We start from the raw sequence: 19096 nt of genomic DNA, 5'->3' as shown, positions 1-19096 counted from the left end.
ATAAAATGATTAGTGAGCCATTATTTCGTTCGAACCGTTCGTTCGATATGAGCGCGCACCATTCCACAAAATAAAGCTTTTGGCAGCAACAAAGCCCGCCACCGACTCGGTTTTGCAAAGCAAACTCATTGCAATTGAAAGTTGGAAAACGCGCGGCGTCGGTCTGCGGTTTGCCTCTCAGCGTCTGCGGAGGTTTAGGTATTCAAAGCGCGCGGTTCACAGCCAACAGATTTTTGTGTGTGCGCTCACAGTTCAGGAGCAACACGTACGCTTTGATTAAAAGGGGTAAACATGCAAAAGTTTGGCGTTGGGGAATCAACACAGACTTAAAACTTGAGGTGAAACTTTTATAACACACACCCTATACGACTCACCTCTTAAAAAGGATTTACAATGCAACCACTCTATTTTATTTGCATTGAAGAAGGGATAGTTGTCCCCGTGGAACTGGATTTCTGTTGTTCTCTTTATCAGTGTGATGTGAGTTGACGGCTATGAAAGTTCAGCCGGTTGCCTATGTGTTCAGGTTTGATAAGCTTCGCAGCTTTTTAGTGGCATATAAAATGGAATAAAAACTGCCATCACTCCAGACACATTTATCGTTAACTTAGAAAATTTAGAGAGCCAAAATGAGGATATAAAAAGATTCACATCAGGGAGCTTAATTACACGGAAAAATTGACGCAGAGGCTCCTCTTCACTGTAAGCAATTTTATGGCAGCTAAAAGGAAACTAAAGAGAAGAGAAAAAATGTTTATTAATTACAACATTAACGAAATTATTATTGTTAATAGATGTACATGAAGGCAGAAGCAAACTAGGTTGTCAAAAATATTTGGTAGAAATTGGATGCAGCTTCCTCGGTTTATATTGAGCAGCTTATTTTTCCGCATTTCTACATGTTGATATGTTGTTCAATTTTATAATTGTATTATACATTAATTGTTATAATCTTTTGTCAAGAATCAATTGGTACACGGTAAAAAACTTTGATTTCAATTCAATATAATTCGATCATTTTTGCCGACGGATAAATGTAAAGAATTAAACTTTATAATGCGTTGGATGGAGTTGAAGTGGATGTTCCCGAGGTGTGGTAATAAATGAAATAAATCAAAAAATTCAATTAAGTTCGGAAAAAACTAATTGCGGGTTTCACTTTAACATGCGATCAATGCACGTGTTTTTCATCCTTTTTATGTGTTTTTATTTGATATAAAATTCACGGTGTTTCTATAATTAAAATTACCATAATTGTAGCTCTGCCAGGATAAGTTTGCAAATAATTGCAGGTTTTGCGCCTTCCTTGTAGCGGTAAACGCCCAATTCACGACAATCCACGCTCATGGTTGCTATGCATCAGATTTTGTTTTTGCAAATCTTCTCTCTTTTTCAGCGACGCTAATAATATGCAAACACGCGTAGAAAATGGTAAACGCAGCCAAACAAAAAGCCGCATTTGGCAAAAAGGCGGACCATCCTATTTTATGATATGCTTTTCTATCCTCGCACACTAATGAAATTTTCCATAAAAGCCAAATTACGAGAAAAATGGCATATGGAAATTTCTGAGGGAAAATTCAATTAGGCAGAAAACACAAGCTTGGAATTATTTATTTCCTCTTTATGACCTCATGAGCCAAACTCAGAGTACATCTTTCTTCGGCTCTTACCAATTTAGTCGGTATAGCACTCGAGTAAGGATGCAACCTAACAAACAGCTTGAGAGGAATGGAAAGCGAAACCACAAGTCAATTTGTCATTACACTATGCATCAAGTAAATTGCTTGCTGGCTCTTTCCATTAAACATTCCATTTATTTTCAGATCATTTCTTTGCCTGCTTTTTACTTTCCAAGGGAAATATTTAAATTGAAATATCGACAATTTTATGCATACAAATTTTCCTCACAACGAAGATTTCGAAATTCTTTATATTTTGTACTTGACAGCGATTTAACTTAGTTTTTCCCACTTTGTTTCATTTTCTAATTAAAATTGTAACTTTTTCAAATTCCCGAATGAATGTAACTCGCAGAATTTATTACTCAAAATGTGAGTTCCCATTTTGATCTGCGTTCTCTAATCTTGCGAAAAATAATCTGTATTACATTCAAGGCTATACTAAACTTTAATGCCAATTCAATTATTTTCCAGAGACATGGAGCAGTCAAGTCAGTCAGCGCCTTATTAAAATACACAGCGTAACTTGATTTGGCAAGTATTTAAACGAAACTTCATTAACAAGACATGCAAGGCTTAGCTCTAATTAAGCTATTACCACGCGATCAATCGAAGCATTTACAAGGAGACACGCGCAGCGGCATCAGAATGTCGAACAATGCCAATTCGCCAAGTGCGTCGTGCGGAAAAATTTTCCGCGGGTTGGCAGGTCCGTGCAGCAAGTCGGCCGCGGACACGATCGCATTTTCACGGTCGGCTTGTCGTGCGGTTTATGCTTGTATAATTTGTTTATTGCGTCAGTGGAGTGGTGCAGCGAGCAAGCAATTTCCCCGGCTTGGCTTTGGGCAAACGAGCTAGAAGGCGGCATTTGGTAGATCACGCGAGACAGCCAGTTGTGCGAGAGCACCTCGCCAGGTACAAACGCAGCTGCGGCCAGGGTCTCAGCAGTCCCCGACCGCAATGAAGCAGGCTAGGCAACAGCTCAACCTGCGCAACAAGGCCCAAGTTCAGGTAGGGACACCAATTGGCCAGGGTGAATTTTGTTTTGGTTCGGTCTTTATGTTTGAATTTGGCCAGAAGTCCGAAAACTGGGCAAGAATGAGACGGGGTAATTTAATTTAAAAAAAATATTAATTGCTATAATTTTTCCATTCATAATTGTTTGGCATAGATGGGATTGAAACTTTTAAAATTTTTAAATTCAAATCCTCTCTTCGATGAAATAAAAATTATTTAAAATTCGTTTTTCATCACTGTTATTCTTTTTTAGATGAAAAAGCATGTTTTAGGTCTTATCTTGTATTTTTCTCACATCTAAAAACATCAGTAGTATGCCGTTGGCGTTTTATAAATCAATTCAATCAAGAACACACGGTCATAAAATATATTACTCGTCAACTTTTATGAAAAATTAATATATATTTTGAATTTTTATTAAATGTCTCCTTTTTAAATTAATCAATCAAACCGAAGAAGACGTAATTTGATATATAAAACCTTATATGGACTGACATTTAAAACCACTGTACTGGAATTGGAACAAAAATTATGTAAATTTAAGCGCCAGCCAATAATTCTGCTGCCTTTTTTGGTCTGTTTAAATTTTAATGACAGTGTCCTTTACGCACAGCGATATGTGAAACAGCTAATTTGCCACTTGCTTGGCGCGAACACCGCTATTACGCGGTCGCCGTAAATTCGTGCGAAGGAAAGCTGTTCAGACAATTTGTCCGAAGCGAAATTGGAAGATCATAAAGGTTCGAGTGGCTCCGTTGGCAAATCCTCTCGAAAAGTCGTTTGCAACTTTTTACAGCTGTTTAAAACCCAGGAAGCGTGCCGTGCGGGTGAATCGCGGCGTTTGATTTTGCGGAGTGTGTTGCGACAGTGTCGCTCCTCCTCGCTTTATGGCTCTCGCGAAACCGGTAGAATAAGTTTCGCCGCGTGACATGCGCAGGTCAAAGGTCAAGGTCGCCGCACCTGCAGCCGCGGCCCGCCTGTCTCGCCGCATTTTGCATCGCAGGCAGCAAATTGCGCCCGTTCATAAATCTCTTTGCTCCGCAGTGCGCGCGGACACAAACAATAAGCTTGTTGGACGTGTGTTCGCCAACTGGCCCGACAACTTTTTTCTTCCTTGTCAGAGTCGGCTCTTTTCGACCGAAAGGGGATTATTTGCTCGTTTTTCACAGCGTTTGCACTTCAAATAAGCTGGCAGCGTGCAAAATCGAAAATTATACACACTTTTCAGGTTTATTATTCATCTCTTGGCTTTGCATGATACATTATTCAAGGCTAACCAGGCATATCATAGCATGAAATTTTAAAATTCAAGGAGATCGGATATTAATTAAGCCGTAGAATCCACCAAATAAATAATATGTTATTTGCTGATTTAGCAGGGCGTTATCTATATGACTGTCAGGCCCTGTCGCAAATTTAGAAGATATCTCAATAAGAAATTATTCATTTGTAACTTTTTATTAGGACCTCTCTGCTCAACACATATAGGCTATTGAGCTCAGGCGGGCTCCCAATAACACCGCCGAGTGGATATCTTGGTGCCTGAGTGGCCGCAGAGGATCTGTGGCTATCTTTTCGCCTCCCCAAACACATTTGTTCTAAAAGCTGCTGGTAAGTTGCGAAAACCAGCAAGTGGCAAGTCGATGACCATGCGCCTCCCAGCCACCTTTTTGTACTTACTTTTTCACTTGTTATCAATCAATCAATTTTACTTATTATGGTAGTAAATTTCCATTCAAAGGCACACCGTAAAATTATAAATTTAGTTGCAAACAATTTTTTTGCTATGGATTAAACAACTTACTTATTTCATTTTATCGACTTTTTGAAAAATGGAAACGACTTATCTGCTTAATGCCGCAAAAGGCCGACAAATTCAGCACCAAGAGCTTGAAAAGGAAGTGTGCTAACAAAACATCGCACAAATACAACATGTTGTTATACACACGACAGATAAGCAAAAATATTTTTTTCTAAATGGAATGGTTGAATCTTTCAAGTATAGGGTTATAATTGAACATAAAAGACATTTTAAATTTAATGCTTTTTATCTTTTTTAATTTTATAAATATGAAAACCCTACATAGCAAAAAAATTACGTTTTTACTGTTGATATTAGGAAGAATTCACATTTTACAAAAACTAGATGTATGCACACACGTGTTTCTAATTTTTGGCAAGAATCTGGTTCAAACCTCTGCTATTTTGGACTATCAAACGGGCAATGAGAATATAGCCACTACATGTTTTAGAGAAAAAAAAATCTTCAAAAAATATGTCTTCTCTTAAAATGTATTTCATTAAAAAAAGATGACGTAGTCTTTGATAAACGGCGGGGAAATACGGTCAGCCACAACCTACATCAGAATTTGCAAGAAAAGATTTGAACTCGTAATAACGCTTTTATTATTGAAATTAAAAGTAAGCATAAAGAAAATTTATGCGGTGCAAGCCTAGCCTTTATTGCGCACATTATAGTTGTTTAATGGTTTTTGCAAATACGATTCGCACTGCGCTTATCACTTATTTATCGCTTGAAATTATGTACAACAAACAGCATTGTGCCAAAGGCGTTTGCTCTCTAAATTCGCGGCACAATTAGAGGGAGAGAGAATCCGCTCGACACGAACACGCTGTCCTTAACCCAGCACTCGATACTTTTTCTCATTTTCTCGGTGGTCAGCGCACAATTAATGCCGACTCAATTTGCCTCGCATCAGGGAAATTGAAGCAATTAACCCTCACACGCCGCATGTGCGTGTGCTGTGCGACACCGAAAGTTTTTTTTTTCAGCCGCGAGCAATGCCCAATGCCACTCTTTGCTCGTCCGACGCAACGCGTCGTATCACTTTCCTATCGCGCTCTCATCGCGTCCGTCGGCAGCACAGAACAGGTGAATGTTTCGATTGTCCTCTGGTTGCACATCGCGTGCTCAGCCACGGTAAATATTGTTTGAACTTTCTAACTCGTAAATCCGCGCGAAGGAACGGGCACTGAATATGCACGAAATATGTAAATAGCATGGGCCCCCAAAGTATCTTAATTACACTTTATCCTTCTCCGTACAAGATAATAAGCTGGCGATGATTCACCTTTGGCATTCATAATTAATGAGTTAATGAATGTAAAAAATGAGGGAGTATAACGCACGTGTTGATACATGCACTCATCAACAGTTCATATTTTATTTATTATTACAGGCCTCAAAAGATGTTTGTCTAAAGCCTAATATTCCTTTATTTCAAGTAAAAGGCAGTGATTAAAACGTTTTCTGGGTAAATGACAAAATATACTTAAAGAAGACACCTCTGCTGAAATAAAAACTTCATTTCAAGTTTTAGAAGTTGAGTTTCTGCTTGAGATCAGGCTCGAGTCACAATCTTACTTTGTAATGGATAAACTTTATTCAATCATATTTCTAACCAAAAAAATTCATTACTGTGGATTGAGATTAAAAAATTAATTACAACCACGACAGTCTAAGTAGAGTCTTATTGGATTATTTTCTAGCCAAATAATTAAAAAAAAAATAAAACAAAAAATATAACAAGCAAATTACATCACCTTTATGTAATTTATGGATTATAGCGATGCTGATATGCAGCATTATTTATCTGTTCAAACCGGAGCTAGTCGTAAATATATTCAGAGCTTATTGATCAAGATGAGACGATAAATCTGTTTTTTATTCTCTCGTGACCACCATCTAGAGCATTTCGAAGCCACGAGAGTTGAAGCACCAGATATATAGCCTCTGGGTAAAATGATTTGGCGCTGCAGCCAAGGAAAATTACAAAAATCGTGACAATCATTGTTTGCTGCAGGCGATCGAATGAAAAAATCGGATCATAGCGAATTGTTTGATCGTGATTTTGAAAAATTTTTTTCTGCTCGCAGAATTAGATTTTAAATAAAATAACTTGCTTGCATCTAGAAAATCTAGCAATTTTTCGCTGGTACTGTTTGCCCTTTCTTTCTGTGTATGACCTGATAATTTATCGTATCTTATTGTATTTTATTGTATATGACTAGAGCAAGAATAAACAAGAATATAATTTTAAAAACATTTTTGCTATTAAATTTTAGCAGGGTAGTTGAAAGGGATAGTGGTAGTCCCCCTAAACCCTTCAGCTGGTCAGGAGAGGTACAAATCTAACCGTGTGCAGCTGTAACAATCCTATTTAAAGTTAGTGATATTTGCAAAACATAAAAAAGTCGTGTTTTTTCGAGTTTTGAGGTGGATTTTCTCGATAACAGACAAGAAAAACTATTCTGAAAGTCTCACACATGATCACGCATGTTATGGGACAATTTTAAAGAACATTTACAAAATTCCAAAATCTTAAGCTCATGGCATATTTCCAAAATTTAAATTAAAGCCCAAAATTAATAGTGGTAGCCATTGACCTTGACCTATAGGCATTAAAATTTGATGTTAGTTCGATCGGGCTTGGTGAGAGGAATCTAAAGCACACCTTCACTTTAAAATTGTACTACGGAAAGATGAGATACTGAGGTTTCGAAAATTTATAATATTGTCTCGTAAGACCCTTAAAAAATGCAAATTTTGCCGTCGATAATTTTTGTAACGCAATCGACTAGTAAAGATTGATTTCTTGTGTAAATTTCGTTGAGTTTGCTTAACCTCTCACGCTAATTTTTTCCACCGGCCCGTGACATTTCGTCATAATTATGAGAAAAGTTTAACCAATTAAATAAATAAATGAAGCATGGGGGGGAGGGTTCCAAAATGATTCAGAGTGGATTTTAAAGACTATTTTTCAATGAAATTATAGCATTAAAACCTATTTTCTTAAAAAAAAACACAAAATTACTAATCGGATAATTAAAAATAAAATCTAAATTAAAATAACAACACTCGAGGTTGGTTTGCCATTTTATAATTAAAAACAAAATGCCTAAATTAATGTGAATATTTAAGAAATTAATTTTACGAATTTGCCTCGGTTGACTACGAAAGACCTAACATTAAAAAAATAAGCTAACAATTTCATAAAAAAAGTGGCTGGAATGTTTTCTTACACCACCTAAAATATTTTTCCGCAACCCACAAAAATCGGTATTTAAAACTGTGTTGTCAGTCTGTCTGCGATCTTCCCTCGCGTTGGGAGGCGAGAGGCAGGCAGCGCCGGAGTGGCTGCTGGCAACAGGTTGGCTGTCTGGCGTGGCGGCGGCGGTGGTGGGTGCCGGTGCGGCCGACGTCGACGGCGTCGTCGGCGTCGCACTTTCTCCGCTGTCGGGGGCGGCGCGTCGGCCGGTGGGGAGCGTCGTGGGTTGCGCCTCGAGCTCTCGCGGCGGCTGCTGCCCGCGTCAGTCAGTTATCATGCACTAGTCGGTGATGCAGGATCCGAAAGCAGCCAGCTCTGAAGGGTCGCTCGGCACGCTGGGCGCCATGTCGCCCCGCAGGCTGTCCGGCCAGCCGCCCCCGATGCTGCGCCTTAAGATGTCCTCCATGGAAGAGGAGAACATGCTGGAACGACTGCGGCTCGCCCTCCTCAGGGAGTGCTCCGCGCGCCTCACAGCCGAGAACACGTCCAAGATCACAAGGGATGTCTTCAGGAGGGCCTTCCTCGAAAGGGTACGTCCCGCAGGTTTATTATTTCACTCGTCCTCGTGCCGGAATTCAGGGGTGGTTCGGTATTTAGAAGTTTCGATTACCGTCACTATAACACCAAAAATTGATTGAAATTGTAAAAACTCTTCATTACATTTTATGATATGGACTGCATAGTTTTTATATTTATATGATTGTTAGTAAATTAATCATTTTAATGTAACACGCATGTTTTTTTGTGGAAAACTTTTTAAGAGCCTTTCAACTGCCCAATTTTGGTCAATTTATTAATTTATATTGTTTTTATTTATTTATATGTTTATTCTCACTTAATGCTAGTAAAAATAGATCATCTAATACAGTATATATAATCATACATTTAAGAGCTACATAATGACTTCATAAAGAGATTATTGATTTTTGGAATTCCGTTATCGATTTTGCAAAATAAAATTTCATTTAAAATTAAAAAAGCAGTTTACTCGGTGTTAGAATAGACAAAATGAAGTATCAATCAGATTAAGACTGAAATAACACATATATAAATACGATCACAATTAATTATAGAATCAAACAGTTAGATAAATTCCTCTCCGAGATTTTGGTTTTTTTTTCAAATTTCTACTGAAATGTTCAGCTCTAGAAAATTCTTGAAAAATGGGAAAATAAAATCTTACTAAACACTGAGGAAGCTATGCTTCTATAATTTCAACTGAAAATTATGAAAACCTCGGGTACATCTGCCTTCATAGCCAATCACCAACAATTTTCTATATTTTCATACCAAATTTTTCAATTTTTTTAAAATATTTAAAATTGGTATATTTCACGTCATTTTTTGACAATTATAAGTTACAACTAAATAGACGGATAAATTGCTCCCAGTTTGACAGTTGGTACAACTAATATTACTCAAATTTTGAACGAGAATTTAATCTAATTTTCAAATTGAATTTAACCTTCTAAATTCCCCTGAAGGGTTTTATTCTAACGCTAGATGATTGCTGTAATTTGCTCACGATCTTAATAACGTGGAATTCCTTCTCGTAAAATTACCCTCTAATTTTTATACATAAAACGACTTCATTTTCCTTCAGACAATCAGGACAACTGAGCCCTGTTAATTTCAGTATATCTCGGAAAAATCTTAGTCAAGGTGGACCTATTCTAGAATTTTCTTTTTAACAAACTTACCACGCAGAGGAAAAAGACCTTCTCTTGATGGAAGTCGTTAATCGTTTTAAAGAGAGTGAGAGGAAAATGTACAGTCAATGGCGCCCAGGGACATGCAAGTGCAAAATTTCCTGACATTGCTTTTGCCATTTGTAAAACATTTTTACTGTCCTGGGAAATTAAAACTAACCTTAAAGTTAAATCCACCATATTTCTAGTGAGAATAAATAAACTCGTAATAAATTCCGCTCTAAAAACACTTCCAACCGAGTAGATCATTGATTTTTATAAATTTATTTTTCCTTCGCAGCGAATTGCACAAACGATAATTGCATTATTATAATTTTCAATTAATAATCGAAAGTAAAACGCATTCAGGATGGAAATTTGCAAGGAGTGCCGGTCAGCGTTGCACCGAGGCTCGCGTGCGTCGCTCCTCGGCCGCGCGTACCGGTTTTCCCGGCCGGGGCACCCTTGCTCGGAGCGGCCCGCGGGGTCGGATGACCCCCGCTCGCGAGTGGCCAGTGGTCGGTCCGCCCGCAATTCCGACGGCCGCGGCGAATCTAGGTTAACAGGTGCCTGGCCGCGGGGCACGCGGCGCTAATTGCGTCAGCTTCTCGCGCGCATTCAGCATAATCGCGCAGCGCGCCCACGTGTTTAAATAGCCGCCGCAGCCGCCGCGCTGCCATTCGATGCCATGGGAAAATTGGGATTTATGCCTGCCGATCCGTTTCCGAGAACGCGCGACGGAATTCGGCGTCCGGTCTGACCTTGCAGTCATAATGCGCTCGGCAAATTAGATTCACGGCTTTTATAGAAAGTGATACTGCTTTCAAAATAATTTCTCTTACATAATATTTACTTTAGAGGAAACTACCAGAAAATTGTATGTGATTAGACAGGCTATTAATTTTGCCAAGGAGGGTTTCAGATAAACTGCAATGTGATTATTGAAGGAAAGTGTGCGAAATTTCAACGTACTCGTCAGAGTTTTATACTGCTGATAATGATACGTTTTTTAGCTTTATGGAACCACTATATGGTTCAAAAAATCTTTTGATCTCTTTAAAAGGCAGACTGACAATCTCTGATTTTAACAACCATCTTCTTGGAGATAAAGATATGGGAAATTAGAGCAAAATTAACACCTTATCATAAGTTGCATCCACCTAAATATTGCAAAAAAAATGTTCATTGCTATAACCACTATAACGCAAATTAACTTCGAGTCCTAATTTAACACCAATTGGAAAGTAAATATTCAGTTACGATTGGCTTCATAAAGGTATCCAAATGTTCTGAAAATAATTGACTTCCAGCCCTTCAAGCACAATCAAACTTCACTAATTTTTAACTGCGTCAGCCCTAGGACCAAAATTCTGCTAGCCAAAGAAGCTGATGTAGCCAGCCGCTAAAGCAATATATAAATCATTTCCTAATATCTAGCTAGAAATTAAGATTTTAATAGCTGGAGTAATTAATTCATCACGATAATCCAGGAAATTTATTTTACTGGTGAAATAATATCAGTTTTAATAAATATACTAGGTTCTACAGTGATAAATTTCAAATGCGGGATGGCACGATGGATCGTTGAGTGGAAAACGCGATACAAAATCAACTGTTCATGTTTTTTAAATGAGACGGCGCATTTCTGTTTATGGAGGCATGTATTGGGCGATTGCCAAAAACAATTATTCCGCATCAAACAAGAGCACAGATAAAGGTAATTGGCCGCACTTAGTACGTCCATTAAGAAGAACATTGACACCACCTGCCGAGGTTTATTCCTCTTCGCCTGTCTTATATTTTTCTCTCTGCCCGCAAAGAGCGAGTGAGTCGCGGCAGATAAATCTGCGAAACACAACAAATGAATGGTCAGCCAGTCAGCCAGTCAGTCAGTCAGTACGCGGCTGTATCTGATCTCGCTTTTGTTATTGTTAGAATGTGCGTGCGTGTGTTTATTAATGTTTACCTTTTATCTCGTATAGCGCCAAACTGCCACCGCGCGCGTCCGTTTCTTTTTTTGTTTCTGCTGAGTTGTCCCAGCGCTATCTTGTATCGCGCTTTACATAAGTCAAATTATTTGGATGCAATCGCTTTGAACGACGCCGACTATGCACTATTTATCAAACATGGCTTCCATTCGGGAACAACTTGCAATCAGTTGTCAGTTGTTTCGTCCCCCGCTGATGCCACATGATCTTTTGGATTTTATCTGGGAAATATATAGGTGCTCACAAAACGTTTTAATTATTATATCGTTCATATTAAAATGATTAGAAAGTTTTTGTATCGATTTTTTCCAATGCGAAACAGTGTTAAATCGGAAAGTAAATAAGGAAGTGCCAGTAAAATCGATAAGTTATTCCGATATCTTGCAACGGATCTCGTTCTACATTTTATCTCCGGAAAGATTTCAGCGCGCGAATATCAAAATTTTATTTTGATAGAATATTGAAAGAAAAAATATATGGAATGATAAATTTTTCACCATGAACATCATTTTAAGAAAATTGAGATTTTTTAAGTTTCTGTTGACAAAATTTCTTCTTTCAGTTCGAAAAAGAAAAAATCCAGCTGCTAAGTGCACATGGAATCATTTAAGTCAGCTACACATGCACTGGAAAGTCCTGTTTGGCTCGTGATTTTTTCGCAAAGTGATGAATTCGGATCCTTATAATGCAAATAAAAATATCCAAGAGTTAAAACAGACTCGAAAATGGCCTGCTTAGATTGTCTTCCACATAGTTAGTGCGAGCTTTTAAAACAAAAAACTGTCTACTAATATGAAATTTAACTTACCAAATGGCTCACAATATGCTTTGCGAGGATTTTCTCATGATGAGGAAAGCTATTATTCTTATTGTACTCTGTCGTTCATTAAAATCAGCGTGGACATCAATTGTTCCATTCTTAATTAATGGTATAGTTTTAACAAGTATAATTTCACACTAATTGGCAGTTACAGAAAAACAAAATACGATCCAATTAGTTCATCTCTAATGAAAAGCCACAAAATTGAATCGAGTCTGCTGGCCATTAGCGTCTCTTTTAGGGAAAAGATGGAGCAGAGTGCGCGAGATTTGTGCATTAGCAAACCAGTCGTCATTAGCAGAGGCCAGATAAATCAATAAGAGAGGCGAGAAGAATAGCGGCTAATTAGTCTGAGGTTATGCTTCTGGCTTAATGCGCGCGATAATCGAGCGCGCGGCGGTGCCAAAAGGAGAGTGGAGTGGGGCACTGCAACCTAATCCAGAGAGTGGCGTGGACTAATCACACTTTTTGCCGTGCCGATCGTGCCCTTTGTGCTCTCGTCGCAGGTCAGCACCTTGGGCCCGACCGACACCGAGAAAACGTAACTCTCAACGCGCCGCTATGGAATAACGACCGACGGGAAAATTGTTTTCTGCTCTCCCTGTTGATGTTTCGCTGCTGATAACGAGACAATTAAAAGAGATTGATGTGCGCTTGCATCACCCTTTTATTTCTCGCGAACTGCAAATTTTACAAAACGGCCCATGGATTAAAAAAATGTCCAATTAATCATTGAACCTCTTACTAGACGGATAAAAAGGTCAATTCGCTCGTAACTGTGTCAAAACTGACAGTTTTTAAAAGGCTTGAGGTGACAATTGTGCTGACAGCTAAATTAATATTTTGACGATTTTCTAAAATAAATTGCTAACTTTCGTTAGTATTTTGAGTCACAATATCAGATATTTATTCCAGAAGATTTCATCTTAGTGTATATGTCAGACATGTTATAGTTATTACAACTTTTAAAGGCTACCATCGCACCTTTTCCTCATTAACTTGGCGTTGTAAATCTGTTATCCAGTGAAATAACCTCCGCAAGCGCCAGTATCCATCATCGATTTGACCAACAGATATAACCATCCCAAGAATGCGATGCAATTAATTTTCATACATAATAAATTAATATAATTTTCTGACTCGAGTCGCGGATGAAAGATGAAAGTATAAATAAAGACAAAACTAGGATGCATACTCTTGTACCGATCTAATTCGATACAGCTCTTAAACTTGGAATTAAAATTTCAATTAATAGAAGCTATGGAGTCCATTTGATTAGTTCAAGAACATTTATCTAGGTCTGACTTAGTTGCGTGATCGTTCAGGGAACATATTTGTCGCGGGCAATCATGTACAGATGTCATTGTCTACAATTTAAATAGCACAATTTACACTAACACCTGTATTACTCGCTTTAGAACACTGGTTTTTACTACACTTACAAATTTGGTGGTGAAAACCGTGAATTGAAAAGCAGCAGGATGCATGTCTCGCTTCAATTTGTTTCAAATATCCAGGCGTGTTAAGCGACTCATTGTCAAAACCACATGCAGTATATGAACAAGATGTTTCGTAACGTGAGGACTTCTGTAATAGTTTCAATTTCACAATACTGGACGAAAACCTCGGCGAAGTTTTTATGGTGCTCAGCTTCACTTTTTAAAAGCAGATATATTTCATCGGTGGACTTGCCTTTTTATAGCGTAGTTCGGTGTAAAATTTGGCCCGCTCTGCACTAATGACGAATTTTTCCTCGTTGGCATTTACAAACTGACGTGAGTCCTCAAGCTAACGACAAACTTTACGGCGTATAAAAGTGCAATTAATTTAATTTATGTGTCTCTTTAAGTCAAGAAACATTCGAAAAATTTGCTGTAACCGTTTTAAAAAGGTAGATTGCAATTTCAGTTTCAAATATTTGCTTACCGGTCTGTATTTTGTAATAGATTTCTTTCCTAATCGTGTCAAATCGACGACAGGATACGCATCTGATAATCTGCTCACAAAGGAGCTGCACTCACCAAACTCGTCCATCAATCAAATCCGTCTTAATTTCCATCAGAGCGAATGTGTGGTGCGAGGAGCCGGCCGTAAAAGGAGCGCTCAAGTGCCTCAGCTCTCAGTGATTTAATCCCATTATTTGTTTCGTAAAAGGAGCAAAGACCAGCAGAGCACTTGCTCAATTTAACTTTTCGCGCAGCATCTGCTCTTCGCGGCAGGCGAGCGAGCGACCTTGACCGCGCGCACATCTCGCTAGCTGTTTCATTCACTGCGGGCTAATTGCTCTTGAAATACGCCGTCTCGCGCTGATCTGGTAATTGGCCCTAATACATTATGTGTAATTAATAGCTTTTTTGCCGGTTTTCGCGTTCAAGCGAGGTTTTCGATCGGGGCGGCGCGCGATCTGTGAGGCACACAGCGAAAGAAAGAAAAAAGCGCAGCGCCGGGGCGTTCTCCGCGGTGCTTTCAAGGATGATAAATCACTTCGCGGCTCATTTGAGTGTCGATTCATTTATTTCGCCGATGCAAATGAAGATAAATGTCTTTTGTGCACGCCAGCGAGTCGAGATTCGCGAAAAGAAAATGAGAGTAACGTGCGACATCGCGAAATCCTCGGATTACATATCGCCCTTCACTTCACTCACTCTACGCTACGCACACTGTTCTGTCTATAAAGAGATACACGCAGGCAGCGCTCCGATTACGCGTTGCTGGCTGCTTGCTTGCTTGCGACACGGACAGAAAGAACACCTGAGGCCACCAACTCGCAATCTAAATAAACAGCAACGCGCGCCGAGTACGCACATTTCCCGCGAATTTTCTCTATTTCATTCAGCGTAGACGCACCGGCTGCCGTCAATCCCACACTGCTGCGCTCAGCTCGGCAAATATTGCGTCTGCGCCGCTACTTATTTGGTTAAGGTGGGATTCCTCAGGTGTTAAACGTGCCCGGCTGCGGCTTGGGTTGATGCTTATAAATTTTAATGAAGCTAATTAGCAACGGCAGCCGGATATTAGGGTTTTGCAGGCGTGCATCCAAATAGAATTATTAAATTTTTCTCGTGCAGACCATATTTGCCACTTATTTTTACTAAACTCCCAACGATGAAATAAATACACAGCCATTAAAATGTTTTCCTAAATTGAGTTTCCGCAGGTCTTTGACTAAAATAGTATAAGAATATCAATTTTTAGTTATTATATCATTAATTTTACCAATTAGAGACAGAAATATGATATTAATTAATTTTTACCATTCAACAAACATACATAAAAGTGAGGCTAACTCCCACAAATAAAATAACGAGGGCACCTAGTTTGTATTACAGACTTTGCTTATTGAAATAATAAACAATCAATTGCAGCAATAAAAAAGTAGTAAACGTTATCGTTGCAAAAAATGAATGCTTGCGGGAAGAAACTTTTTCTCAAAACCTCGTTTAGAATCATTTAGATAATAATTAGCAATAAAATTAAATGATTAAAAGAGTCTGGAAAGTATTTAAGTCATATATAGAACAAACAAATTTGTTAATAATTTTAATCATTTTACAATGCCTAAAAAAGGTTGCTTTGAATTCCTCTTTACAACCTTTCCTATTCGAATATCTATAGACCTAAAAGGCAAATAAATCGATTGACCTAGATTTTAAAAAAATGCCATCACTTTCCTCGCATTGTTCATGCAAAATCTCTTATCTTGTCTTTACACCACTTTACAATACGGTTAACAAAGCGCAGACTACAGCATGTTGAAAGGGAAATCTACGCCTGCAATTTCTGGTGAATCATATCAGAAGGAACGAAGCAACATGCTTGGAAATTCTCTCTTACAACGAGCTGATGAGATAACCTTTCTGCCTCTGTTAAAGCGCGCGCATTATTCCATTTAATTACTAGTGATCGTGTTCGGTTGCTCGAGGCGTTTTAGATTTTATTCACGAGCGTTTGACTAGTCAAAAATTTGATCGATTTTCCTCGTGCAGAAGCAATTAAAGCGGGTACTTACCGGTAATGGGCTGACCACGGATCCTTGACACCTGCCTGAAACAAAAAGGTGCGCAGACTTGAGGAAAGGCTGTGTAGCATGCACTTTCTCAGGCGGCGAAGAAAGGATAATAATGGTCGATAAACATGCTCTGCAAAAACGCATGCCTATCGAATTTAGAGCATAATCGATATTTTGGGTTGGATCTTCCCTAAGCTTTTCAATTCATGCCAAAATAAATTTAATACGTAAATGTAAGGAACTATGAGGAGCAATGCTACATACACTAAAGTTCATCTCTATAGCTTCAAAAAATAAAAATAGTCCTCGGCTTTGCACACGAAAAAACGAATAAAATTGCATGCAGAGATTGTTTTTAAGCTATTTGAGAACTATCTGAGGATAAACAGAGGAGCTGACACATTCGTTGTTGGAATAACAGGATAAAAGCCAAACACGCCAGTTTCGTAACTTTATTGCTTTATTTACTCAAAACAAACGAGGTGAAAAATTCAGCTCAGCTCGTCGAGAGCGAGGCTCTTACAAAGTTCTAAAACCAGATCCAACGATTTCCCGCTTCCCACGGATCCGAACAAAGGGAGTTATCGGCGCAGGAGCAAAAAGGCCGAATTAATTGCGGAATTCAAGAGCAATTTGACCTGTTTCGTACAGAGACACACACATACAACAATATGCGAATAAAATAATTCGGCTGCGGCGGCGGGCAGGCGATTAAGTGAGTTTTGCGTGAGTGTGTGACGCAAGCGAACGCCGCGTCATTACATAATTATTGTTATTGGACCAGGCTGATTGTGGAACGGCCGCTGAGATAATAAGCTCGGCCATTTAACCGCTGCTCGCTCTCAGTGAATTTATTCTGACTTAAAACAAGCATGAATCTGTGTTCAAGGGCAGCCCATTCCATTGAATCAATCACCGACTAGCGCGGAATATTATTTTTTATTGTCCTGCTATTTTTGCAGTAATTTGTTGGGACAAATTATTTGCAACTGGCTTTCGCGCTCCAGCCAAGGCTGCTTTGCGTTTTTATTAATGTTGCTGCTCGCGATGAGTCACCATCACCACCCAGCAGACTAAAAAAGTGTCTCTTGACACACTGTTGAAATAAAATCTGGCAGAAAAATATGCAGCATTCTTTTAAAGAGAGAAACTTATTATGATGTAAGTAATTTGGATTTAAAGAGACTGTAGAGGAAGCAAATTACGGCACATACTGACAACAGCTAAATATTTTGTTTCGCACCTCTATGCGGTTATAACGTATATTTTTTTGCCATAAAATTTACGTGTGATATCCTTCTGAAATTTTTATTGATATATGAACAACAGTACATACTTCAACCAAATGTATGTTTTTTAACTCTACAGTTGTGCTGCCTACAAAATTATCAAAGCACTGGAAGCATTGAATTTAAGTCACGAGTCACGATGAAGATAAATTTCAAAATTTAATTGTGTTTTACACTCTTGGTGTACGACTGCAATAACAATATCAGAGTTACGGCGAAAATGTTGAAAAATCAAAAGTATCGGAGAAATATTGGTCTCAGGCCCTTCAGGCCGTTAAGCGTCAACCGCTGGTAAAAATGTTCAGCCACCGGATTAAATACAGCTTAAGCCAAGGCAGCCAGCAACCACCTCGAAATTGAGACCTCCAATTATTAAGGATAAAATTATTATTCTTCTTTTCCTCTTGTAAGAGGCAGCTTGAAACAATGTCAAGGCATGTTTTCCAGTAAATTTTAAAGCAATTTTTGATCCAATCCATCCCATCTTTTCGTTGTTAAATTTTCATCGCCACCTTTCCCTCATGAGTGTATTGGATTATGTCATTCCAAAACTGTTAGAAATCATGTCTATATCCGTGTTTTTATCTCGATCACAGAAAAAAGGTCCCACATCGGGGCAACACACCATTTCAATCAATACGATCTGAAATTCTAACCTGCTGAGAAAAGGGGAAAGCTCGGCGTGTCCTAAACTGTCTAAATAGCACATTAATCTATTCAATCAGCCGTGTGGTGAACCCGATTTGACGTTTCCGAATCAATGAGCGAAACTATATACTCCACGCGGACCCCTTTTATCGAGCAGATAGATGCGATACCGCGCTGATGTATGGTGTATGTTTGTTGGCTTGTTTCACCTTGTCCCGTTGGCCACTCGGCCGGCCGAAATTCATCTCTCTCTTTCGATTTTATCAGCGTCAGCCGCAAATAAATTACCGAACGAGCAATATTAATTAAGCGCCGCCTTGAGAATTCTTTCTCGTTGCGCAAGACGCGCGCATTTTTTCGGCCTAATTGATTGGTTTCGATTCATTTGCTGCCCGGTCAGCGCATAAAGAAGGCACGGTGAACAGATAAAAAACACACGCCCACGAGAGCGTTAAGACTTTGCGAGCAGCGCGTAAATTTCTCAGCCATCTGAGCGAGTTATGCGAGTGTGTGTAACGCGACCAGATGAGTCAGACAGATAAAATATGTATTATGAAAATGAGAGGTGCTCGGCCCGATCTGCGAAATGTAACACGACAGACCACCTGAGCTAGAGACAAAGCCCCCGGGACACTTGATAAATTGAATTTGACTGAAGTAACTTTTTTTGGTTGTTAACCTAAAAGTCTGGAATCTCGTCAGTGTATCTGAAAATAAAATCAATTAACGTCAGAATCACTGCCACGCATGAGTTTTAAATATGTTGATCATCATATTGCATTCAAAATTACCCTTATCCAATCAAAATACCTGTATTACTACCTCAGCGTGCTGAAAAAATATTATTGGCTCTAATTAGAATTTGATCTTGATGCTGAACTCGAAG

At 38.8% G+C, this 19096-nt stretch overlaps 1 protein-coding gene across 4 annotated transcripts in view; it reads left to right on the top strand.

Annotated features, from left to right (window-relative positions):
- The first annotated feature begins 2561 nt into the window (after positions 1-2561).
- Nox (NADPH oxidase) overlaps positions 2562-19096 on the top strand; it is a 34315-nt gene continuing 17780 nt past the window's right edge. For 2 of the 4 annotated variants that reach the window (XM_065482421.1, XM_065482419.1), the window contains exon 1: positions 7970-8298. In XM_065482421.1, coding sequence (XP_065338493.1) covers positions 8059-8298 — 240 coding nt within the window. In that variant the 5' untranslated portion in view covers positions 7970-8058. Of the gene's footprint in view, positions 2694-7969; positions 8299-19096 lie in introns of those variants that run through there. The other 2 variants (XM_065482422.1, XM_065482420.1) reach the window with 2 other exon arrangements.

This window comes from Cloeon dipterum, chromosome 3 (assembly GCF_949628265.1).
Source record: "Cloeon dipterum chromosome 3, ieCloDipt1.1, whole genome shotgun sequence".
NCBI lineage: Eukaryota > Metazoa > Arthropoda > Insecta > Ephemeroptera > Baetidae > Cloeon > Cloeon dipterum.
This window is presented reverse-complemented; position numbering and strand designations above follow the sequence as displayed.